The sequence below is a fragment of the Diceros bicornis genome, chromosome 36 (genome assembly GCF_020826845.1).
Source record: "Diceros bicornis minor isolate mBicDic1 chromosome 36, mDicBic1.mat.cur, whole genome shotgun sequence".
Lineage (NCBI taxonomy): Eukaryota > Metazoa > Chordata > Mammalia > Perissodactyla > Rhinocerotidae > Diceros > Diceros bicornis.
This window is the reverse complement of record NC_080775.1, coordinates 26,894,344-26,921,924: the sequence shown is the minus strand read 5'-3', so window position 1 is coordinate 26,921,924 and position 27,581 is coordinate 26,894,344. Positions and strand designations below refer to the sequence as shown.

The 27,581-nt window shown below is 36.5% G+C and overlaps 1 protein-coding gene across 7 annotated transcripts in view; it reads left to right on the top strand.

The window, feature by feature from the left end:
• Positions 1–27,581, top strand: part of MPP7 (MAGUK p55 scaffold protein 7) — a 456,322-nt gene that overhangs the window by 258,250 nt on the left and 170,491 nt on the right. For 6 of the 7 annotated variants that reach the window (XM_058532690.1, XM_058532684.1, XM_058532688.1 and 3 more), the window contains 5 exons: positions 4,488–4,581; positions 5,611–5,719; positions 7,347–7,490; positions 9,017–11,303; positions 11,576–12,075. In XM_058532690.1, coding sequence (XP_058388673.1) covers positions 4,488–4,581; positions 5,611–5,719; positions 7,347–7,490; positions 9,017–9,196 — 527 coding nt within the window. In that variant the 3' untranslated portion in view covers positions 9,197–11,303; positions 11,576–12,075. Of the gene's footprint in view, positions 1–4,487; positions 4,582–5,610; positions 5,720–7,346; positions 7,491–9,016; positions 11,304–11,575; positions 12,076–27,581 lie in introns of those variants that run through there. The other variant, XM_058532685.1, reaches the window with a different exon arrangement.

Sequence of the window (27,581 nt, the reverse complement as noted above, 5' to 3'; positions counted from 1 at the left end):
ACCAAACTGTTTTCCTACACCATTTTACAACCCACTAGCAGTGTGTGTAAGATCCAGTTGCTCCACATCCTTGCCAATCCTGGATATAGTCAGTCTTTTAAATTTTTGTCAATGTAATACGTGTGTAGTGGTATCTCATACTCCAGTTTGCATTTAACTAATGACTAATGATGTTGAGTATCATTTTGTGGACTCAGCCTTTTGTGTATCCTTTTTGGTGAAGTGTCTATTCAAATCTTTTGCCATTTTTAAAAATTGAGTTCTCTCGTTATTGAGTTTTGGGAGTGTTTTGTATATTCTGGATATGTGTCCTTTATCTGATGATAAATGTATTACAAATATTTTCTTCCAGTCTATGGCTTGCCTTTTCATTTTCTTAATGGTGTCTTTCGAAAAGCAAAAGTTTTTAGTTTTGACACAGTCTGATTTTTTTCTTTTATGTTTTGTGCTTTTTGTGTTCTATCTAAAAATCCTTTATCATCTCAGGCTTACAAAGACATTTCCTGTTTTTTCTAGAAGTTTTATAATTTTAGGTTTTACATTTGGGTCTTGATCCATTTCAAGTTATTTTTTTCTGTTTTTAGCAAACTTTTCATGTTCCTGACCTGAGGGGAAAACAGTTCAGTCTTTTACCATTAACTATGATGTTGGTTCATTGATGCCCTTTACTAGTTTGAGGGCATTCCTTGTGATTCTTAGTTTGCTAGGACTTTATCATAAATGTGTTGAATTTTTTTCTAATGCTTTTTCTGCATATATTGAAGTGAGGGTGTGTTATATTCTATCCTGTTAATATGGTGAATTCCAGTGATTTTCAAATGTAAGCCAACCTTTCATTCCTGAGATAAATTCTACTTGGTCATGATATAGTATCTTTTAAAAAAAATATATTGTTGAATTTGACTTGGTAATATTTTTGTTGAGGATTTTTGTATCTAAAATTATGATGGATACTGGTCTGCAATTTTCTTCTTCTCTAGTCTTTGTCAGTTTTGGAGATTAGGGTTGTACTAATATCATAAAATGAATTAAGCAGTGATCCTCCTCCTATTTGCAGAAAATGTTTATGTGATTAGTGTTATTTCATCCTTGAAGTCTCTTTTATCTGAATTAAAGTAGCCACTTCAGCCTTCTTATGCTTCCTATTTACATGGTATATCATCTTCCATCTGTTTACTTTCTTTATCTTTATTTATCTTTACTTACTTTATTTATCTGTGTCTTTATATTTAATGTGTCTTTCTTTTAGACTTGTAGACAGCATGTACTAGGGTCTTGCTTTTTTACCCATTCTATCAATCTTTGCCTTTTAATTAGAAGATAGACCACTAACATTTACTGAATTATGAAAATGACTGAATGTAAGCTACCATATTAGGATTTGTTTTCTGTTTATCCTTTGTTTTTTGTTTTCTTTTTCTTCCTTTTCTACCTTTTTTACAAAAATTATTTGAATGTTTTTTAGTATTCCATTTTAATTTACCTGTTGGCTCTCTGCTTATATCTCTTTAAATTATTTTGTTGCTGGTTGCTCTAGGGATTACAATATCCATATACCTAACCATTCACAGTCCACGTAGAGTTAACTTTGTGCCATTTCACATAAACTATAGAAAACTTGCAATCATATGTCTTTTCCATTTCTTTTTGTTGTAGTGGTTAAATTTATTATATTTGCATACATTGAAAACTCCACCAGATAGTGTTATAACTTTTACTTTGAAACAGTCATATATATTTTAAACAACTTAAGAGGAAAAAAGTAGACTTCTATATATACTCAACTATTTCTTCTTTTGTTGCTCTTTCTTCATTTCTGAAGATACAAGTTTCTTTCTTATCATTTCCTTTCAGCCTAAAAAACTTCCTTGAATATTTCTTTTAGAACAGATCTGATGAATTCTATTAGTTTCTCTCCATCTGAAAAGGTCTTTATTTTGCCTTTATTCCTGAAGAATATTTTAGTTGATAGGTCTTTCTTTCAGTACTTTAAAGATATTATTTCACTGCTTTCTTGTTTTTATGATTTATGATAAGAAATCTGTAGTCATTGAAATCATTATTCCCTTGTGTGTACAGTGTTGGTTTTTTTCTAGATGCTTTCAAGATTTTCTCTTTGTCTTTGACTTTTAGTAGTTTGGTTATGATGTGCTAGGTGTGGTTTTCTTTAAATTTATCCTGTTTGGCATTTGTAAGCTTCTGAAATCTGTAAAATTTGTCTTGAGCCAAATTTTAGCAGTTTTTGGCCATTATTTCTTCAAATACATTTTTTTCTGCCTCAATCTCTTTTTCTTCTCCTTCTAGGAGCCCAATTATACACGTTACACATTTCAGTATTTTCACACAGGTCCCTGGGGCTCCATTTATATTTTCTCAATCATTTTTCTCCTTGTTGCTCAGATTTTGTAATTTATATTAATCCATCTCCATTCTGCCACTGAGCCCAAATAGTGATTTATTTCTGTTTGATATTGTATATTTTAGTTCTAAAATTTCCATTTTGTTGTTCTTTATAGTTGCTATTTATCTAAGAATTCATATTTTCATTCATTTCAGGTGTGTTTTCCTTTATCTATGAAGCACAGTTACAATAATAGTTGCTTTAAAGTCTTTGATAGTTCTAACTTCTAGATCATTCAGGGTTGTCATCTGTCAGAGACTTGGTCTTGAGATCTATGGAGAATTGGTCATATTTTCTTGGTCCTTTTATGGTGAATAATTTTAAATTGCATTCTGGATATCATGAATGCAATGTAGTATCAACTCTAGGTCCTGTTATAGTATTCTGGAGAATGTTGATGTTTTTATTTTAGCAAGTGATCAACCAGTTTATTTGTAGACCCTAAGTTCTATCTCATTTTCTGTGAGCTGTAGTTTAAATCTCACTTCAGTTCTCTAAACATTTGCTCTGTTGGTTTGGGTCTGCTCTGTCCAGACCCAAACACTTGTAGGGTCACATGTTGTTCAGGGATTAGTCTGAAACTCATGTGCATGGTTCAGATCTCAGCTTAGTTCTCTAAGCCTTTTCTGCGTTGGTTGGATGTGTTCTGTATTCAGGGGTTAGGCTGAGACTTGTCTATTCTAATCTCAGTTCACTTCTTTAAGCCCTTACTGTGCTGGTTTGAGTATGCACTGCACGTGCATAGCTCAGGGGTTATTCTTAGACTAATGTTGGTTCATACACAGAGGTAGAGTATTTCCTTCTCTGGTTCTCTCCCTTCCTGGACTCTCTCCACACTCTCCAACCCACAGGGGCTTTTTTTTTCCTGGGTGTTTTCACCAAAACCTCAGGGCTTCTATTAGTTTATTCACCATGCTGCTCTGTGAATGATTCCCACCCTAAAGGCAAAGCTAAGAGAAAATAAAAGTTAAACTCTTCTCCCTGCAGGTTGACTCCCCTCCACAATTTACCCCCTGTGTTTCTTTTCAGAGTGCTCAGAGAGTTCCCTTGGGTCTCAACTTTTCAGCTGGAATCAGCAGGAAGGAAGGACTGTAGTCACTTCACACTTGCCATAACAGCACTGCCAGGCCTTAGGGTTTTTTTGTTTTTGTTTTTAAGCTAATCTTGTATTTTCTGCTCCATTACAATTCAGTAACAAATAATGAGGCAAAATTACTGAAAGTCTGGAAGTTCAGTAGTATTCCAAAAAGATGTTTATATCTTTGCCAAGGAGGAATGAGTAGCACATAGAGGTCTTCGACTTCATTCAGTTAATAAAACAAAACATTGATGGCATATCCACTATGTGCCATGTGTGGAAGACAATAAAATAATTTCAGAGTTTACCTTACAACCTAGTGGGCACTAGACTTGCTTCAATGAAGAAGGATCAGTAAATAATGATAATAAGCGTATTATTTGCAAAAGAAAGGGTTTTTTTCCTCCAGGGTTTAAATACCATTTTTATTTAATTAACACATTAGAGAGCCTTCAAAATAATAAATACTAGCACAGACACAATGCAATTTAATTTTGAATCCATCTTCAAATCAATATACTTTTAATATCAGTGGAAAATCTGAATTAAGGACATTTTACTATATTTTATTAGCTAATTTGCTTTTTTATAAGTTTTAAAATCTTGTTTAAGAAAAGTTACTTTAGGGGGCCGGCCCGGTGGCGCAAGCGGTTAAGTGCGCGCGCTCCGCTGTGGCGGCCCGGGGTTCGCTGGTTCGGATCCCGGGCGCGCACCGACGCACTGCTTGGTAAGCCATGCTGTGGCGGCGTCCCATATAAAGTGGAGGAAGATAGGCACAGATGTTAGCCCAGGGCCGTCTTCCTCAGCAAAAAAAAAAAAAAAAAAAAAAAAAAAAAAAGAGGAGGATTGGCGGATGTTAGCTCAGGGCTGATCTCCTCACAAAAAAAAAAAAAAAAAAAAAAAGAAAGAAAAGTTACTTTAATTAAATAACACAGTGATTTCTTTTTTAGTATTTTCCTCAGGGTGGCTGATGTAGACTCTTCTAAACTCTTTTTAATTACATCACAGACACTACCAGAGCAAGAAGAAGCCAGGAGAGTGATGGTGTTGAATACATTTTCATTTCCAAGCATTTGTTTGAGACAGATGTACAAAATAACAAGTACGTGGAAGTTTTTAAGAATATTTATGTGACTATTGTTTTTAAGCATGTGCCTGTATATCCAGTTTTAGACAACTGAGGGTTCCCTTCCATTTGAAATGTATTTTAAGTTTTATACTAATATTTGAAACTGATAAAAAGGTGGTAATTCATTTAATAGTTGTTATCAATCTTTGCCTGTAATTTTTTAAATATCCTAGAAGTGCTATATTTCTGGTAAGTTAAACATGTAGGAATTATTTTGAAGAATGAAGGGAGGTTGCTAGTATATTATGACCTCTTTCCACCCCACTAATTGAATCTTCACATATAATTTGGATAGAATTTTATTTTAAAAACTAACAGCTAATAGATCTCTAGTTCCACAGTCTCCTTCACACACAAATCTCTGTCTCATTGGCTCTTCAAAAAATTGAAGTAATGTTAATCATCTGCTTGTACCATATCCTCTCACTAGCCCTAAGTCTCCTACCCCCAGGTTTTCCATTTGCGTTAGCATGAATATTTTAGGGTATCAGAGAGCAATGTGTTTTAATGCAGGATTATGAGATTTTATTGAAACATCAAAATGCTTTTTTCGCGTTTGGCACAGCAGTTGTGTTTTTATAGCACGTACTCGGCTGCCCTGGTTCCATTAGCCACCAACCAGCTCCTCCCCTCGTTCTGAAGCTGAGCGTGGTTATTCTGTAGCGTGCAGTGAAATTTCAGTAGTTTCTATTGTTTGGCTTATTCACTGTTTTATTGCATTGCATTAGTTCTGAAAAAGAGGTGATGGAAAACATTAGACTACTGCTGGCCCGAATTCCTTTTTTCTGCTGAAGTGTAATACAAGCAAGTGTTACTGATTTGAAAATGTAAAATAGAAGATTTTTTAAAATTGACATTCTGGAGTACTTGGCCCTATTTATTTTATTAAACACAGTAAAATACACATTCAGCAAAAATATCTTTTATGTATGAATTATGTCTTGCCACCTACATATTTTTTTAATTCACAAATGATTCTGATGCGTGTCTAATTTTCTACAGGTTTATTGAATATGGTGAATATAAAAACAACTACTACGGCACAAGCATAGACTCAGTTCGGTCTGTCCTGGCGAAAAACAAAGTTTGTTTGTTGGATGTTCAGCCTCATGTAAGTAAACAATGAACCATTTTACACCCTTCTGGCCCGTGTATTCCACTACACTTCATGTGAGCATTTTAATAGGAGGTAAATCTGAAGTCTACTCACTTTGGGCATATATGTGGCTTTTCTAAGATAGCAAAAGCATTTAAATGTAATTTGAGAACTCTTTGGTGAAAAAAAACCCCATATTATTAGAGAAGAGGAGTAGGGGAGACCTCGAGATCTGTGTTTGAAACTCTTGCTTATCTTCAGTTTTTGCCAAATATAATGACTCAGATATTTCTTCAATATATTTTGTATTTTACAAAATACATTACGTTGTATGTGTAATGTCTTCTTATGTGTTACGTATTATTATAAGTGTTTATAATTTTTGACAATGGACATTTTGGTTGTTGTTCTTTCTTTGATTCTGGTTCTGTATAGATCCTAGAAGTGTAAACCCCCAGCTAGAGCTGTGGGGCACGTCACAGGAATCGCCCTGCATGAGACCCTCATTGCAGCTCTTGGGTGGATCTTTGCCTGGCACCCTGGGAACTCTTTATGTCCACTGTGGACTGAGAATGCCAGTGGTGAAGCCATTCAGTTCCTTTACAATCGTATGTCTTCCAGCAGAAACCCAGCCCACGGCATTTTCTTTGTTCCCCAGGGGCCACAGATCCTCCCTCCACTGATGGTTACACCCTGGGGTGGACAGCCTCCAAGAGCCACAATGACCTGGAGAAGGCTTTTGTTCCTCTTAAGGAAGAAGAATCAGGACTACAAGAGTCCCAAGAATCATCAGGGGCACTGACTCCTAACTTAGGCACCAGTGGTGAATGGGATACTCCTGCTTGTGCAGAACCTGTCTGCTGGTGTCCTGGGCCTAGTTGTTCCCAGCTCCCTCAGCGTGGTTTAAACTCTGCATTCGCAGGACCTCACCAGCCCCTCTGTTGCCTACCACCACCACCGCCCCACTGCCACCACCCCTACCTCACTCTCACACACTCACATCACATGTCTGCCGAACTTTTCAGTGGAGTTTATGATTTATATTCATATTCTGGAGGGGTCCTGACACACAGATTAAGAATATCCCTCAACTCTAACCCTTTATCAATCACCTTCATTATAGATGAATCCCCAGAAGCACAGTGTCAATAACATAAAATATTTCCTGGGGGAATGTTGACAAGCTTCATGGAAAGCAGGAGCCTTGCCCTTTTAGGACACTCTGAAGGGTAGACTGAAAGAGAAAGAGGAGAAGAACTCATGCTTGAGGTCAGGAAGAGGCTTAAATGGGATGGTTGGAAGACTTTCATGTGCAGAAAATTATTTAACTCATAGTATCTTTTGAGTATTTGATTTAAAAATCTGTTTCATGGTATTTTTAGCTGCTTCTGTTAGGTATTAATTATGGCATATTTTAAAACATTTTTAAAAGCAAGTTACATTCTCCAGCATCTTTTCAGGGGTATTTATTACATTTAACTGTCAACAACTGATTGAATAATAATATATTGAAAGACTTACTGACCTTAATTAGAAAATAATTTTAAGAAATTTTCTCCTTAAAAAGAAAATTCAGTTTTACTGTAAAACTCACTCAAGACATTATGAAGAAATATAAGAAAACTTGTTTTCTTTCTTGCAGACAGTGAAGCATTTAAGGACACTAGAATTTAAACCATATGTGATATTTATAAAACCTCCATCAATAGAGCGTTTGAGGGAGACAAGAAAAAATGCAAAGATTATTTCAAGCAGAGATGACCAAGGTGCTGCAAAGCCCTTTACAGTAAGTATGAGGACTCTTAGTGAGAAGACATAAAGCAGAACTGAAAATCATATACGCGTGGCAACAACCTTAGAAAGACTGTAATAGACGTCGTGATCCAACAATCTATGAGAGAGAGAGTTGTGTTTAGTACATACATTTTGAATGATTGCACTGGAATTGCTTTTTGTGCCTCTATGGATGGAGCCTTATATTACATTGACTCAAAAACTATTTTGAATGCTATTATGCATACTTACACAACTTTTGTAGGCCGAACACTTATATAAAAGTAAAAATAAGACTAGCCTTATTTTTAAAGGGAAAAATACCAAGGTCAGTTACTGCTATTCATTAGTAGTCTAAATGAAAAGTTTAACAATTTGCCTTTTTTGTCTCTGCATCAACAATCATATTTGAGATAGTAAAAGAAAAAGCACCATTTTAGGTATAGGGCAAGTAGTCTCGTGTTATTATTTGGTAATGGCATTTGTATTTCCTGTGAGTGTTATTGGAAATGGCAACTGTGGTACGTTAGTGACTCGAATGACTTCTGGCAAGGCCATTCATTGTTTTTGGTTTTTAACCTTAAGATAATGTATTCTACTTTAGGATCAAAAATAAAATGCAAAGAAATTAAATGTCAAGAGCTTCCCCCGCCTTAATTAATTCATATTTAACCTTAGTCTGTATAATTTGTAAACTATTAATTGTGGTTACAAAATACAGATTATGTTTTTGATTCCAATATTTGATAAGTGTCTTTCGTCTGAAATACGATACGTATCCACGCTGTCACATGACGTTAGTTACTTGGGGCTCTTGGTTAACTCCAGTTTCTGTTGTTGTGAAATCTTCCATGACATTGAAATGTGGACTCTGAAGTTACTTCAGTATGTTGCAGTGTGTAGAGTTATTGTACTACTTATAAATTTAAAAGTTTCTCAATGAAGATAATAAATGATAACATTGTCTTAGGATTTGGCTCACTTACATTTATGTATATAGTTATATAGAGTTGAGTTATATAATCAACTAAAATACTTCCTCATTTCAAAAATGTGACTATGAGGGGCCCTGGACCCACTTCTAATGAGACGTAGGAGGGACATGGTAACTGTCCTTTTATAAATGTATCCAAATCTGAAAAAGTAATTTATGTTATAGATTCCTTGCTATAAATAAGCATAAACAATGCAGCCACTAAAAGCATCAGAATAAAGAGTTCTGTCCTTTCCCATAGCTATTTTAATACTGAAATATCCCTATATTGATGAGTTATCAATTCAGGACTGATTATCCTGAAATTGAGGTTAGGTGGGACTCTTGACTCTTGTCAGAGCAGTTAGTTACAAGCAAATCAGAGAGATAGTATTAGAAATTATGAGTTCTGAAGAACTTGTAGTTAAAGAGGGTGATTTTCATTTCTGGCTGAGGTGAAAGGAGCACAGAACAGTGTTAGATAAACCTGTTGTGAAATGTTGGCATTGATGTGAAGTGATGTAATGGCCTGGCTAACAATTTTTTTTTAATACTTCCTTTTGTAGGAAGACGACTTTCAAGAAATGATTAAATCTGCACAGATAATGGAAAGTCAATATGGTCATCTTTTTGACAAAATTATAGTAAATGATGATCTCACCGTGGCATTCAATGAGCTAAAAACAACTTTTGATAAATTGGAGACAGATACCCATTGGGTTCCAGTGAGCTGGTTACATTCATAACTAAGGGAAATTTCCATAATCACTTTTTCTTTTTTTTTTTTTTTTTGTAGTGTGCATGTTAAATCAGTTACCATTTTGGTGGTAGAGTTTTTTAATCTATGTCACTGTTATAGATGAGCAATCTTGGTTAAAACTGAATGTTGATTTTGTTTGTATCTTTTTACAACCTTATTTCAAACAGTGTTTGAGTATAAGATCCCAAATCAAAATTTGCAGAGTACTGTATTCTGAGCAAAGCTTTGAACCTTCTGGTTGTCTTTAATATGCAGCTCTATCTCCAAGATGAGGCTGAACTTTTTAGAGAGGCATCGCTAGAGGATATATATTGGAGTTCAGTGCTTCAGCTGGTCTCAGACGTGGTCACTGCCATCAAGTTCTCATATTAGCAGTTGAAAGTATTAATTTAGCTGCCTTGGCAGCTCCAGACAGACGGGACAGCTTTGCTGTCTTTTGGGTGGATCATCATAGATTCACCTGAGAATAAGGAGAATAAGGCTGAGAATAAGGAGGAGTCCTCTTACTATTCTAAAACTGCAACTTTTCTCTTACATATACACGATATATTGACAGTGTGTGCATTTAAAAATCTTAAAGGAATTACTGAAAATTTTCCTTAGTGAGTAGCCTTCATGTTATAGCTTGAGAAGGCCTTCCTTATGAGTACATATCAGTGACTCAACAAATTTTTAAAAGTCTATCTTCCCTTATTATATATATAACTAAAAACCTTTCCTTACAGCATTAGTCTTAGTAAGAATGGTGATACCTTGGGGCAAGTAATGATTACAAAGGACATTTTTATTTGTAAATCCTCAGATAACATTTCTGGAGTCACCAAAAGGGTTTTTTTTTTAGCTGGCTTTGACTTTTCCCAATAAATTATAAGAATGTGACTCCTATTCTAAAAGTAAATGTTTTACATGTTACTGATACATATGTTAAATAAAATATGATCATTGTCAAATATGTGCAATTGATCACCATATATTTAAATTGCACTAAGGTGTATTTTAGAAAACTTTCCATGTAAACTTATTTCTTCATCATCAAAATAATTTTTAACACTGGCTAGATAACCATCCTAATCTTGCCATTTTTAAGGAATTTTAAGAAAGACTCTTATATTGTAAATATTTAGATGAGATCTCTCGTTTTTCTTTGATACTACTGATCTTCAGCAAGTAAATTATATAGCTCAAAATACTAGAAATGTCCTGCCATTCTTGCATGCAGTAAAACCCTGCCAATCAAAAATCATTGCATCTGTGACTTTCAAACAGAAAAAATATTTTTTGTTGATTTGTAAAGAGAGTTTAGATGTCATGCTTAAAGAAAAATAGAATGTAGTGAAATTTTATATATTTATGAAATATTTGAAAGGCATATTTTTTTAATTATCAAATGGGGCTATTCATAAAGTAAACTGATTGTATGTAAAGATGTCCTAATTTAAAGTAATAGTTTTATAAGTCAGAGTCAACATTCCATGTAAATATTTGACCTTTATTCGTACACAGATAGATCCACATGTGTGTTACGTGTGCACCGCACATTTGATAGCATTATCCACTGGATTTCCTTCAGACCTGTCAAATTTCACATAAGAAACAGAGACAAAGACTACTGCACTGGCCTTGATACACACTCACACCAAAATAGATAATCAGACTGTTATTTAACAACATAATCCAAACAGTGAGTTCTAAGTTTATTAGCTAAATAGCAAGCAATTTATTAAAAAAAAAAGTGGGGAAGAGGGTTGCCAAATCTGATATAAAGCCATACTTTAACATTGTGTGGCTGGTCTAAGAAAAGACAAGTCTCACATAGAGGGTTTGGGTAGAATATTCTCTTGAATGTTGACTAAAATTTCCTATAAATCAAGACTTCCTGTACAAAGAGTAATGGGAAATGTATAATAATTTAGGCAATCATCTGAATAATTTAGGTAGCCCAAATTCTTTGTTTTGAAATAGCTGCATTGATCTTTTTTTTTTCCATTTGCAGACATTTCCCTGAATTCTTTACTGTGGGGTAGAGATATAGTGTAGGGTGGGGGAAACAGAGTCCTTTTTGTTGGTGGTGATGATGAGGGTGTTATAAAAAGGTAACTGTCTAGGGGCCGGCCCGGTGGCACAGGCGGTTGAGTGCGCGCGCTCCGCTGCGGCGGCCCGGGGTTCGCTGGTTCGGATCCCGGGCGCGCACCGACGCACTGCTTGGCAGGCCATGCTGTGGCGGCGTCCCATGTAGAGTGGAGGAGGATGGGCACGGATGTTAGCCCAGGGCCGTCTTCCTCGGCAAAAAAGGAGGAGGATTGGCGGATGTTAGCACAGGGCTGATCTCCTCACACAAAAAATAAATAAATAAAAAAAAAAAAAGGTAACTGTCTAGACCTTTCTCCCTTCTTACACTAGAACTGAACAATATTTTTAAAATAAAAGAAAAGGGGCACTGTGGCAATTTGAGAAATCTTTTTATCAGGTAGTAATCGTGGTCTTGCAAGTTATGTTTACATGGCCATCTTGATGCTTAGAGATTTGGTTAAAATTTAATAAGGCAGAGCCAACTCCAAGGGCTTGTTGGTCACTGTAGCAAAAAGCCAGTGATTCTGTACTTTCTGCATCCCCAACCTCCTCCTCCAGCAAGGAGACTCACACACACTCCTCACTCGACTGGTTCTTTTAGCAGCCCACTCCCAAGACAGAGTGTCAGCCACTATTTGAGAGAAGAGGAATGTTTATATTTTTTAAGTCCATATATTTAAAATCCAAGATCAAGAAGGAAATTCTATAGTCCCATGATTAACAAATTAGAGTAGGTTAAAAATAAAAAAGTGAAATTGAAATACAATTTTTTATATTTTACTTACCAATATAGATGTTCTTACCAATATAGATGTTCTTGATATCTTTAAGGCTGGCATTCCTAGTATCATGTAATGATTGAATGTATCTAAATTATAATAATTTAAAATTGACAAACATGTAAACTTCTCACATTTACAAAACTATGTTCTTAAAAGCTTCCTGAAGGTATAGATTTTTATTATTTATTTTCTTTTTGACTAGTAAAGATTTATAAATAAATGTAATGGAAAACCTTTGATCTTAATAAAGTATCTTCAAATTATGTGTGTACTTTCTTGAAAATTGTTTTTGCACTTGGGTATTTATTATATTGTTTCCCATGGTAGAACAAATTCTGCTTTCTACTATGATACCAAGTGATTTATTTGAACTTACCATGTCTAAAATTAAATTTCATATTTGTTTCAGTCAAACATTTATTGGCGTCAACAAGGTTGTTGGAGAGATGGCATTCACTTGTCTTGCTCTTATGTGTACAGTGCAGCCGTCTAAAGATGTGGAGAAATGCAGTGGGATGGATGATCTGGGCCCATCCATGATGGGAGCACCCTTCCCCCCTCATCCCCCTCAGGAATCAGAGCATTATCCACATCCTCTTTTCCAATTCCAGCTGATCAAAGCTAAACTTTTTCAGCTGTACGTATGAGGACAAACTGCCACCTGCTTATGCAAACAAGCTACTTAGTATTGGCCTTGCTTTAGTAGTTGAGCCATGCTCCCCAGCTGTGCTTCCACTGAGACTGTACCGAGTAGCACTTAGGAGCATGGGATCTGCAGCCAAAAGTCTGGAGTTCAGATTCTGGTTTTGCCTGTTACCAGCACCTTTGAGACAGTAACCTCGCTCATCCTCATTTTCCCATCAGAAAAATGGAGACGACAGTAGTGCCAAATGGCGTGATATTTAGGACTTGCTTCAAAGTTCTCCAGCCATGAAGAAAAAAAGGAATCAATGATGTGAAAATAATAACAATAATAATAATAGTAATAGTGCTTACCTCGTAGGATTGTTGTGGACATGAAGTGAAAGAATGTTTCCACGTAGAGTACTTGAAACAAAACCTGGAATACAAGTATTCAGTAATTGAGCTCCTGTTTTGTAATGATCATTCCCACATCACACAATTTAAAAACAGCTATATAAAGATTCTTAACCTAAATAAATAGTTCCTCGATTAATTATATTTTTATAATATTTTAAATATTTTAAAATATTTTATTATAAAATTATTTCTACTACAAGCTTTATTATTAAAAAAAAATTCCATTACTTCCAAGTGATACATCAGGAGCTAATTAAGTAATCCTCAATAGCAAAGTTTTTATTTTTAAAATTATTTTAAAATTTTTTATTTTTAGCCACTGGTATGCAATGTAATTAATTGGTATCAGTTTGAAAGAAATGTCCCTTGATTGTATTAACGCCCTTTCTTCTGCTACCACTTCCTTTCTAAACGCTTGCTCAGTTACACCTAAGCTTCTGGAGGGCAGGAAACATTCTACTTTTATAACAGCTATCCTACACACATATCCCTACAGAGACCTAAGGACTGCCAGACCAAATTTTACTGATTAATAATCAAACATCGGTGTGATTTCCATACACTCTCTCATTGAATCCTCACAACTACCTTACATGAAAGGTAGTATCTTCCTATTTTACAGTTGAGAAAACTGAGGGGCGGGGCTTAAGTACCTTGCCCAAGGTGACGAAAATAGTGAGTGGTGGAGTCAGGGTTTGAATCATGGTCTGGCTTCCTCCAACTCCATGCTATTTTCACTGCATTGTGCTTCCTAGTGTTGCTATAACTTGAGCCAAAGCTGGAAGCACGTGAGATTTGGTAATTAGGGGAGTGATTGTTCATCCTTTTTATGCATATGCAGTTTACAAAGAGTATTCTCAGAACACTGTTGCTTTAGTCAGACATAACTTGATGTCTCTATGCCTGTATGAGTGGGTTAATCTTCAAACAATCAGAGCATACAAAAAACTTATTGACAAGAGATTCTCACATATTGAGGTATATGGGGCAACTATTCAGGTTCAAAACTGATTCGACTTGAACCAAAAAGCTTGACTTATGGCCTATCAAACATACATTGTACATCTGATTAAGCTTTACAGTAAAGAATACACTCTCTTAAGATAAGAATGCATACTTCCCCTCCTACACCCTATTGGTAATGCCCTACTGGTAACGCCCGGATTAGTCCCTTCCCTGACATCAGGGTCGTGTTGACCTGCTAATTTGCAACTAAATACCTCTTTGAAATTTTGATGAAAATATATCCTGGGTGTGTTTAATGTGTGTTCTTTGTTCTAAAAAGATATGAGACTACTGAAAACCATGCTTCTCTGGAATGCTTTCTAAGGCCTTCCCGGTTATGATCCTCACTCTGGCTCAAGTAAACTCACCTTATTTCTCTTGTCTATAGAATGGTTATTGGTTATTTTGCGTCGACATTATACAGCATAATAATATGCAGTTTTCTGTTTAGTCCGCCTGATTCCCAGTCCTTCATGAGGAATCATGACTGGTCTAAGTCAATCATGACAGTCTCCTCTATGCAGGGATTGATCTGAGTTGGTCATGCTGCTCAATTCCAGGTGACGTCTGTTGGAAGAGCTATGAGTAAGAGTTGTTTCTCTGATTTAAACCAACAACTGCATGAGGTCAAAATCATTTATGCCCCTGTCCCCATCCTTCCTCTGTGAGATGCTTGAATTATGTTGTGATGCCTGCCAATATGACAGCCATAATCCTAATCCTAAACCAGCGGGTGATAAAGGCCAATCTATGGAGAATGACTGAGTAGAAAAAGAATATTTAAGTCGATAATATCATTGAGCTGCTGAACCAATCCTAGGACCTCCTTCCTCTAATTGCTGAATAACAATAAATGTTCTTATGCACTATTGGTGGAAATTTAAATTGGTGCAGCCACTATGGGAAACAATATGGAGGGTGTTCAAAAAATTAAAAATAGAACTACCATATGATCCAGTGATCTTACTTCTGGGTATATATCTGAAGGAAAGGAAATCACTCTCGAGATATGTTTACCCCATGTTCACTGCAGCATTATTCACAACAGCCAAGACAAGGAAACAACTTAAGTGTCACCAACAGATGAATGGATAAGGAATGGAGATATAGATACATATAGATAGATACAGGAATATTATTCGGCCATAAAAGAGGAAATTCTCCCTTTTGTGACAACATGGATAGACCTTGAGAGCATTATGCTAAGTGAAATAAGTCAGAGAAAGACAAATAAGTTCTCACTGATATGTGGAATCTAAAAAAGCTGAACTCATAGAAATAGAAGATAGAATGACAGTTGCCAGGGGGTGGGGGAAATGGGGAGATGTTGCTCAAAGAGTACAAACTTCCAGTTATAAGATGAATAAGTTTGGGGATACAATGTACAGCATAGTGACTGTAGTTACCAATACTGTATTATATACTCGAAAGTTGCTAAGAGAGTAGATCTTAAATGTTATCACCACACAGAAAAAAGTAATTATGTGAGGCGATGGAAGTGTTCACTAACCTTATTGTGGTAATCATTTCACAATATATACATGTATCAAATAAAAACACTGTACTCCTTAAACTTACATAATAATATCTGTCAATTATATCGCAATAAAGCTGGAAAAAAGTGTTCTGATGGTTTAAGTCACTGCTAGACGGTTGTTTACTTGCTGCTGAAAGCAATCCTAATGGAAAGCGGTATCCACTAGCAATTCAGGCCACCCCACCTATTTACTTCCACTTACCAAAGGTTGTCTTTTTGCTCAGCTGTCACATGCCCTGCAGTGACATACTGATTGAACTTTAAAACACTCTGGAACCTGTAGGCTGGGACCAAAGCAAGAGACTCCACTTAAACTTTACTTTTCTTGGGTTACACTTTTTTTTTTTCCTCCACAGTATGAATAAGAATTTAATCTTAAAATTCAAGTTTGGAGAAAGTTGTTCCTATATTTACAAATTTATCATCGTTGTGAGTCTACCATTTTGAACAAAGTAATACTTATTTGTTTAACTTGGACAACAATAATACCGAAAGGTTCCATTTGTTGAGCCTTTGTCCCAGGTACTCTGCTAATTAGTAGTATGTGAACATAAAAAAGATCTAAATAGAAATATATTTAAATAACTATGGTAACAAAACAATGTAATTGCTGTAAATGTTAAAAGAAAAGCTATATAGCGTAAAGTAATAACTTATGAAATATACTGCTGATAGGAATCTAGAATATACCAAAATAACTGAAGATGGAAGAGGGAAGGAAGCAACGCAAATGTACTTAAATATAAGTTAAATTATTATTTTTTAAGAACTTGAAGGCAGTCACCTGTGGGACTAAAAGTAAATACAAAGAGGAATCAAAAACAATCCGTTAAATGAGATGACAGCAACAAGACCAGAGGCTTCTCTTATTACAGATTTAAATGGTGTAAACTCATGCATTGAGACAACTTTTCAACTACATCAGAAATTGACACCAACCACATACTTCCAGAGAGAGAGAGGATTGGCAATAATATGCTAGGCAGATGAAAAGAAACCAGGGGGCACAATATTATCAAAATTGAATTCAACGTTGATTAATTGGGTCAAAAGTCATTCTTTGGTAATCAATGGTATAAGCCACAAAAGGAAGAGCACTGAAGACATACAGCAAAAACGAGACATAATCAACAAAATCACATTATTTGGTCATCTTTAAAACACTTTTCTTATATCTTGAAGAAAAATGCTTATAGAAGGTCCGAATACCATAATTCCTCAGGCTAATCTCACAGCCATGGAAAGAATGCTCTGTCCTACAAACTGAGGTTATACCTTCTATTATTTTATTATTTTGTGTGAGGGAGACTGGCCCTGAGCTAACATCCATGCCCATCTTCCTCTACTTTATGTGGGACACCACCACAGCATGCCCTGATGGTGCGTCAGTGCACACCTGGGATCCGAACCCGGGCCGCCAGCAGCGGAGAGCGTGCACTTAACCGCTAAGCCACAGGGCCGGCCCCTATGCCATCTATTCAGGAGTCTCATTGTGTTTACAAAACACAATCCTAAGGTAGACCACTAGAAAAAGCTCATTAAATTCTCAAATATTTAAATAATTCTAATTACATTTTATGACCACAGTCCAAGAGAACTAAAATAACAAATAAAAACCAAAAACACACCTCCTAGAAAGATTTGAAAAAATTTTTAAATATTCTGACCATTGAAGAAATAAAATTGATATTGCAGATAATTCAGAAAATAACAATGAAACTATCAGCATCTATGGAATATGACTAAAACTGAGCTCAGGAAAATTTGTTGCCTTAAAAGCTTTTCTAAGGAAAAAAATAAAAATAAACATTGGCCCAAGCAACTCGAGAAAGAATAACATGAGTGGTATTTTGGCTAGGTTATAATATACACTGAATTTTCCAGGAATGCACTCCCATGTAAATCAAAGAAAGATTGTGCTTCATTCTTTTCAGAACTTTACCAAGAGTTTTTCACCATTTTGGAACATCACATCACTAATGGCAATACCACTCGTGGCATCTGAGTCTCCAACAGGGCGTGTCAGTACACACCTTGCTGTGGGTGTGCAGTGACCACGTGCGTTGTCTTTAGGGAAGCGCTGCTTGAGCATTTACAGATCAAAATGGCTGTTATTTTATTTCCAATTGCTTTTATTTCTCCCTTACTTTACAATGGGTTTTCTTTTTAACTATGCAGATTAACTATGAATTTCATTTCAGGATAGCAAAAGGAATATTACAAAATTTCTCTTACAGAAAGGGATCACTGAGTATGACAGGTTGATTATTGCTGCTTCAGATGCAAGGCCATTCAAATCCCACCTCTTTTGCATCCTTTGAGTGTCACTGCTCATCCCATTTTAACATTATATTTCGATATGATTAATATGTACATAATTAATAGGTAATATGTAATATATAATTGGTATCATTGGAGATAATGCTGCTATGCACAGGCTGCTGAAGAAGAAAATATCTTTAAAGTTAAAAATATTTTCAAAAAGTATCTAATAGGATTGAGTAAAATAATGGACTTTACTGAAGACCTAAACATTAAATTAAAAGATCAAGGTAATAGACTCTCCCAGAACATAATTTAAAAAGGATAAGGGATGAAAATTGAGAAAAGTGTTGAGATGTGGAAAGTAGATCCAAGATATCCAGTATCCATCTAGTAGGATTTCCCATTAGGAGAAAATTAAGCTAAAGACATGAAATAAACAATAAATTTCTCTAAATTGAAGATGTGTCTTCAGAATTAAAGATCCAGATACTTCTTCCCTAAATTTGTGAACCTCAGCAAGAGAGAAAGAATCTCATAACCTGAGAGAATGGGGGAGAGCGAGACAGAGAGAGAGAGAGAAATTGATTGAGATGCTACCTACAAAGAAATGAAAAATCTGCTGGGCATCAAACGTTTTAGACATACAAGGAGTTAGACATTTTTACGAGCCCTATATTCTTCCTGGAAGAAAAGACTCAAAGATGCACTCAAAGAGGAATGCAAGAATAAAACCAATAGTGATAAGTAAAATAATCAGCTAAACTTACAGACAATACTAAATAAAAAAGATTTGGGTTGAAGTCACTGCTACACCACTTAGCTATGTTACCTCATTCAAATTACTCATCCTCCCTGGATTCCTTATCTATAAAGCAGAAGTAATAGTAATAGGATGGACACAATAGTTTTCGTTGAGATGCTCTACATAAAGCCCTTAGCACAGTGTTTACACCTGGTAAATATTTGATAGATAGCAGCTATTATTGTATCGACAGCGGGCTTCAAAAAATTGCTAAAACATTTTGGGAGGGCAGTTTTGCAGTTCCACCAAAATTTAAAATACACATGCCCTCAGACCAAACGGTTTCATTTGCGTGCTCACATCTGTTCACGAAGGTTAACTGCAGTAGAATTTATTATGGAAAACATTATAATCAACCTTACTACCATGAGTAAGAGAATGATAAACAAAGGTATAATATTGTTTTAACTGTTACACCACTATTTTAAAATATGAGGTGGTTCTTTTGTACCAGTTTATTATAATATATATGTAAATAACGTGTGTATATTGACCTGGAAGAATGTTACATTCTTGTGTGTAAAGGTGTATATAAAATGGTATGGAAAGGTGCAAACCAGCTGATACTGGTGGTGTACCCTGGGAGAATGGGGGTGCCCCTGGAGAGTGTGTGGGTGCCCCTGGGGAGGGCGGGATGCACCCAGGGGAGAGTGGAGGTACTGAAGAGGAGAGGTCTCACTTTTTAGGATATACCTTTCTGTATTATTTGAACTGTTTTTTATTTAGCATGTTCTGTTTCTGTAGTTCAATTTTTAAAATGTGAATAAATGCCTCACAAATATCACCTCAACTTCGGGTGCAACATGTTCTAAAAGTTCTTTGTTTTGTAGAAACTGTGCCCTGGTGTAGAATCCGATGTATGAGGTGTGACAGATTTCACCTGTTTGCCCTCATTAGAAAGGCGAGGTTCACCTGTGTCCCATTTTGGAGTCTTGCTCTGTTCTGAAGGTCAATGTTGAAACAGCCATTCTCCCAGTTCCCTTTATTCCTCGTACTCTGTCCACCAAGGTGGTATTTCTTAAGTTTCCATCTTTTTTGATCTTTGTTCTTTCCTATAGGCTTTCCCTGGACAATCTCATTCACTCCTATGGCTGTATCTACCGGAAAGTACGACAGCACTAACATCTGGTGAGCACATATTTGTTTCTAGGAACTTTTAACAAGTTCCCTCATTCACTGCTCACAACAATCTGAAAGAAAGTGATATCCTCGTTCTACAAATAAGAAAAGGGAGATAATGGAGTCTAAGAAACTTGGCCAAAGTCATGCCTCCAATATACAGTAGATATAGCATTTAAACTCCAAGTTGTCTGGTTCCAAAACATGTTTTACCAGCTTTTAAACCATACTGTCTCTGTACATTTAATCGCACTGACTGTGAATATTTGTTTATATGTTCGGGCATGATACCTATTCACTCTGTGCCTTGGTTTTCTCATCTGTAAAGTGTGGATAATAATAATGCCCATCTGGTAGGACTGTTATGAGGCTCAGTCCTGAGTTAATACTCGTGGTAATGCTCGGAAGCGTGCTTGGCACATAGTGAGGGCTCTATGGGTGTTTTTGTTTTCTTGAAAGCTAGACCCTCATTTCCAACTGAATCAGATTTCCTTGGTTCACACTCATGCAAAAATGGTCACCTGCCAGTTCTATCGCAGAGATGTCTCTTCTTAAACCACTGCCAGTATCTCAGCATCTCTTGTTGGACCGACTCCAATACCCCCAAACTGGCCCCTCTTCTATAGTCTGGCCCTGGTGTGATTCATCCTCAATATTTCCTGCCTGAGTGATTTTTCTAAAACAAAAATTCGATTATGACACTCTCTTGCTTAAATTCCTTCAGTGTCTTATAACTCAGTAATAAAAAATGGGCAAAAGATTTGAACAGACACTTCAGAAAAGAAAATATACAAATGGCCAATAAGCATATACAAAGATGATCGACATCGTTAGTCAACAGGGAGATGCAAACTGAAACCACAATGTGACACCACTGTACACCCATTAGGTTGCCTAAAATTAAAAAGACTGACCATGCCAAGTTATGGGGAGGATATGGAGCAACTGGAACTCATAATTTCTGGAGGGAAGGAAAAATGGTGCAGCTTCTTAAGTTAAACATCCTCATATCATATCATACAGCCGTTCCTCTCCCAGATATTCACCAAAGAGAAACAAAAGCATATATTCACATAAAGACATGTAAACAAATGTCTATATCAGCCTTATTTGTAATAGCCCCAAGCTGGAAACAACCTAAATGTCTATCAACAGGCAAAAGGATAAACAAGTGACAGTATATCCCTACAATGGAATAGAACTCCACAATGAAAAAGAATCAACTAATGAAACATGCAACAATATGGATGAATCTCAAAATCATTATGCTAGATGAAAGAAGCTAGACAAGAGAACATATTGTATGATTCCATTTACAGAAAATTTTAGAAAATTCAAAGTAATCTATGATGGCAGAAAGCAGATCAGTGGTTGCCAAGGTGGGAAGGGAAGGGAGCGAGGGATTACAAAAGGGTGGCAGGAAACTTTTGGGGATAATGGATGTGTTCCTTATTTTAATTTTGGTGATGACTTCAGAAGTGTATGCGTTTGTCAAAACTGATCAAACTATATACCTTAAATATTTTTATTATGCAGTTTCTTGTACTTAAATTTTACCTCAATAAAGTTGTAAAAAAAAGTGAGAGATACAAATTCTGAAAGAAAAAAAATCACACACACACATAGAAAACTGGATCCCAGGCATCTACAACACAAAATAAGACAAAATAACCCAATCTTGGTATAAATGGATCTTCTGATCCATTCCTTGGCTGGATTTTGACCCTCACTTCTACCCTTGGAGCTCTCAAGCACCTCATACATATCCATATGAGCACTGGTCAGACTACACTGTATTATTCCCCCTTGAATTAGTCTGCCCCCCGCCTCCCTGTCTCTGCGGGATAAATGCAGAAAACCTTTAGTTATATTGGATTCCTCTCTCCCCCCTGCAATGCCTGGCATCTCAATAATTCGTGGGAAGGTGGGAGGAATAATGGAAATGTATTTAACTAGACAATGGGAGACCATTTGGTAGTCTCTGAAAGTGCGGCCTTGTGTAGCTGATATTTTAGACTTATGGGTAGGTGTTTGAGAAAGAAGGAAAATTACCTTGTAACTTTTCACATTGAGGTCTTCAGCTGGTGGAAATATGCAAGGCCGTTATCCAGCAGACTGCCATTTCCTGCCATGAGGTATAAATACCAACTCTAAATGAAAATGCAAGGTCAGGTTCTCTCAAGAATTAGAGAATAAAAATCTGGTCCCTCATTTTCAGGCATATTTTATAATCCATTACGAGTTAGAGGATATTCTAGAACCTTCAGACAGCTGAGCTGAGCAAAATATTTTTATAAAGTATAATTCTTTTATCCTGATATTCCCTACAGATCAGTTCCTTTTAACAACTTATTTTTTTCCACCAGTAGTTTTATATTCCTGAAAAAAAAAATACTGTTGGGGCTCAGCCCTTATAAGCCAGGCTGGCAGGAGACATTTCTTATATACAAAAAATTACTTAGTTGAGATTATTTTCTCTTAACCTCTTTACCTCGTATATCTAAATTTGAACTCACATTCCCACCAAAACTTCTGTATTCTCAGCGTGGCTAATGGCTACACTATCCCTCCAATGTGTCTAGCCAGAACTCTCTCAGTCTACCCTTAGTTCTCCCTGTTCTTCACTGTGGGAGGCAGAATTCTGAGATGACCTCCAGAATCCCCATCCCCTGGTGTATACACACCTCCAGCTGTTTAATCAAACAGATTAAGGTGCTGCTGTAAAGGGTTTTGGGAGATGCAATTGAGGTTCCAAATCGGTTGACTTTAAGAAAGGGAGATTCTTCTGGTCTAATCAGCTGTGCCCTTAAAAGGGACTGGGCTTTTCCTGAAGAAAAAGATTGGAAGTACGAGAAGGATTTGACATGAGGGAGATTTTCTGGTGCTGGCTTTGAAGACAGCGGTGACAACATGGCAATGAATGCAAGTGGCCTCTAGGAGCTGAGAGCAGCCCCCTGCTGACAGGAAGAAAGCTAGGACCTCAGTCTTACAACTGCAAGGAACTGAATGTTGCCAACAACCATGTGAGCTTGGAAGAGGACCCTGAGCTCCAAAGGAGATGAGCAGTAAGCCCTGCTAATACCTTGACTTTGGTTCTGAAAAGAGAACTCAGCCACGCCATGCCTGGACTCTGACCTACAGAACTGTGAGCTAAACACGAGTGTTGTGTTAAAGTGCTAAGTGTGGTCATGTGTTACACAGGAATAGAAAACTAGTACATTCACCCCTTACATAGATTTAGCCTCTGAATCCTATCAGAAATCTCTTCCTTCTCGCTCTCTTTTATTTTATTGTGGTAAGAACACGTAACATAAGATCTACCATCAACAAATTTTTAAGTGTACAATACATCATTGTTATCTACAGGCACAATGTTGTACAACAGATCTCTAAACTTATTCATCTTGCAAAACTGAAATTTTATACCCGTTGATCAGCAACTCCCCATTTCCACCTCCCCCAAGCCCCCGGAAACCACCACTCCATTCTTTGCTTCTATGAGTTTGACTATTTTAGATACCTCATAGAAGGGGAATTGTGCAGTATGTGCCCTTCTTTGACTGGACTGGCTTATTTCACTTAGCATAACTTCCTCAAAGTTCATCCACGTTGTTGAATATTCCAGGGTTTCCTTCTGTTTTTAAGGCTGAATAATATTCCATTCTATGTATATACCACATTTAAAAAAATCCATTCTTCCATTGATGGACATTTAGGTTGTTTCTACAGCTTAGCTATTGTGAATAGTGCTGCAGTGAACATGTGAGTGCAGATATCTCTTTGAGATCGTGATTTCAATTATTTTGGATAAATATCCAGGAGTGGGATTTCTGGGTCATATGGTAGTTCTATTTTTAATTTTTTGAGGAGCCTCCATACTGTTTTCCATAGTGCCTGCACCATTTTGCATTCCCAGCCACAGTACACAAGGGTTCTGATTTCTCCACATCCGCAACACTTGTTGTCTCTTTTGTTTTTTGACAATAGCCATCCTAACAGATATGAGGTGATATCTCATTGTGGTTTTGATTGTCATTTCCCTGATGATTAGTGATATTGAGCATGTTTTCATATATCCGTTGGTCATTTGTATGTCTTTGGGAAAATGGCTATTCAAGTCCTGAGACCATTTTTTAATGAGGTTTTTGTTGTTGTTTCTATTGAGTTGTAGAAGTTTCTCATATATTTTGGAAATTAACCTCTTATCAGATATATGGTTTGCAAATATTTTCTGCCATTCCATAGGTTGTCTTTTCACTCTACTGACGGTTTCCTTTGCTATTTTGTTGCCTGTGCTTTTGGTGTCATATCCAAGAAATCATTGCCAAGACCAATGTCATGAAGCTTTTCCCCTATGCTTTCTTTTAGGATTTTTATAGTTTCAGGTCTTACATTAAAATCTTTATTCCATTTGGAGTTGATTTTTATGTAGAGCATCAGATAAATTTTCAGTTTCATTCTTTTGCATGTGGATACCCAGTTTTGCCAACACCATTTGTTGAAGAGACTATCCTTTCCCTATGATGTGTTTTTGGCACACTTGTCAAAGATTAGTTGACCATGTATATGTGGATTTATTTCTGGGCTCTCTATTCTGTTTTATTGGTCTATATGTCTGTTTTTATGCTAGCATTATGTTAATTATTAGAGCTTTGTAATATATTTTGAAACCAGGAAGTGTGATGCCTCCAGCTTTATTCTTCTTTTTCAAGATTGTTTTGTCTATTCAGGGTCTTTTGTGCGTCCATATGAATTTTAAAATTTTTTTCTGTAAAAAATTACCATTCAGATTTTAATAGGGGTTGCATTGAATCTGTAGATCACTTTGGGTAGTATGGACATTTTAACAATACTAAGTCTTCCAATATGTGAACACAGGATGTCTTTCCATTTGTTTGTGTCTTCTTGAATTTCTTCCATCAATGTTTTGTAGTTTATAGTGTACAAGTCTTTTACTTTCTTAGTTAAGTTTATTCCTGAGTATTTTATTCTTTCTGATACTATGGTAAATGGATTTTCCTAACTTCCTTTTTAGATGATAGTTTTGTTGTTAGTGTATAGAAATGCAAGCGATTTTTGTATGTTGATATTGTAACCTGCAACTTTACTGAATCCATTTATTAGTTCCAGCAGTTTTTTTTGTGTGGAATCTTTAGGTTTTCTACATGTAAGATCAGAAGATCATGTCATCTGCAAACAGGGTCAATTTTACTTCTTCCTTACCAATTTAGATGCCTTTTTGTTATGGTCTGAATGTTTGCATCTCCCCAAAATTCATATGTTGAAATCCTAACCCCCAAAGGTGATGGTATTAGTAGGTAGGGCCTTTGGGAGGTGATGAGGTCATAAAGGTGAATGAGATTCTCATGAAAATGTAGGGTGGATGGGAATCTCATGAATGGTATTAGTGCTACTTCTCTGAGATCTGTGACCCAGGGAAGAGGGCCCTCATATGACCATGCTGTCACCCTGATCTCAGACTTCCAGCCCCTAGAACTGTGAGCAATGAATTTCTGCTGTTTATAAGCCACCTAGTCTGTGCTATTTTGTTATAGCAGCCTGAACAGACTAAGACACACATACACACACACACATATTTTTATATATGTGTATATATACACACACATATATATTGCCTTATTGTTCTGTTTAGGACTTCTAGTACTATGTTTAATAGAAATGGCAAGAGTGTGCATTCTTTTTCTTATTTCTGAACTTAATGGAAAAGTTTTCAGTTTTTCACCATTGGGTATGATGTTAGTTGTGGGCTTTTCATATACACATTTATATATACCAACAAATTAGATAACCTAGAAGAAATGGATAAATTCCTAGAAACATACAACCTACCAAGACTGAATCATGAAGAAACAGAAAGTCTGAACAGATGATTACTACATAAGAAGATTGAAACAGTAATCAAAAACGTCCCAACAAGGAAAAGCCCAGGACCAGATGGTTTCACTGGCAAATTCTACCAAACATTTAAAAAACAATTAATGCTAACCCTTCTCAAACTCTTCCAAAAATCTGAAGAGGCGGGAACACTTCCAAATTCACTTCATGAGGCCAGCATTATCGTGATCCCGAAACCAGACAAGGACACCACAAGAAAAGAAAATTACAGGCCAATATCCCTGATAAACATAGATGCAAAAATCCTTAACAAAATACTAGCAAACCGAATTCAGTAGCATATAAGAGGATCATACACCATGACCAAGTGAGATTTATCCCTGGGATGCAAGGATGGTTCAATATAAGAAAATCAATTAATGTGATGCACCATATTAACAGAATGAAAGATAAGAATCACATGATCATCTCAATAGATGCAAAAAAAATTTGATAAAATTCAACACACTTTGATGATAAAAACTCTCAATAAACTAAGAAGATAGGGAAGTTACCTCTACCTTCTCAGCTGTTTCCTTTGTTCAGAAGCTCCTGATCTCCGTTCTCCACCATTATAATGGACTTAATGGTACCTTTTCTATGAGCATCTTCCCTTCCTGTTCATCCTCGACACTGTCACTATTAATCTCACCTTCCACTTCCTCCCTGCTCTCTTACCATTTGTGCCCTACCTCTGTGCTTTTGCCTGAGTATACTATTAACAATTTCCCATTTTTGTAGCAGACAAACAGCTAACAAGAATAGGGAGAACAAGTATGCACACTTCACTTATGGGAGAAACATTTGAGTGCCTGCTGTATACCCAGCGTGTACTCAGGATGAAGATTAGTGAGCTGAATAGCACACAGTCCCTGACTTCAAGGTGCTCGCATTGTAGAGGGAGAAAGGGGCACACAAATTGGGAACTATGAGACCAGGCACAGGAACAATAATAGAGATATACATGTGGAAACTCAAAGGGGGATCCGATCTGCTGAACAGAAGGGAACAAAATGTGGGAGAGAAGAGGACTTGGAGGAAAGGACATCAAAGATTGTTGTGAGAGGAGACGTGAGCTGAATCTCAGTGGAAAAATAGGAGATAACCTGGGAAAGGGGGTGGGGAGTGGGGAGCAGGAGCTGGGTATTTCAGCAGAGGCATGAGCAAAATCATGGAGTGAGATACACTTAGTGTAGCAAAATACAGGCATTTAGGATTACCAAAACTTGAGGCTAAAGCCAGGGAATGGTGAGAAAGAAAGGAGATGAGTGAGGCAAGGGCCAGGATCAGGAGGGTACTGGTTTATCACTGGGAGTGAGGTTCCAAAACTTTAATGTGTATCACTGAGGTTCATGTGGGAAAAATCAGATTTCTAGGCACCAGCTGGAGATTATGATTTGACAGGACTGTTGTAAGGTTCATGAATCAGTATTGTCACAAGAACTTTAGGTGAGCCTGATACAGATATTCTCTGGTCGACGATTTGAGAAACACTGTTGTCGGCAATGAGGAAGCAATTAAGGAGGCTGAATGTGATGGGAAACAGTGGAGGTTTGCTTGGCTATGTTTCCATATTTACCTTCTGGAGGCTTGTAAGAGGCTTAATTTGAAGAGAAAAAGGAAGACCTAATCCATGGGAAAAATGACAGTGATCCAAACTGGTTTGGATATGGAGAGGTGGTGGAGATGGAGAAGAGAAAACATATCCTGAAACTCTTTGGTAGACAAAATCTGTAGGATGAGTGATTAATTAGAAGTTAGAGGTCTTAGGTACCCATCAAGGGACAAATGGATAAAGAAGATGTGGCATATATACACAATGAATACTACTCAGCCATAGGAAATGATGAAATCC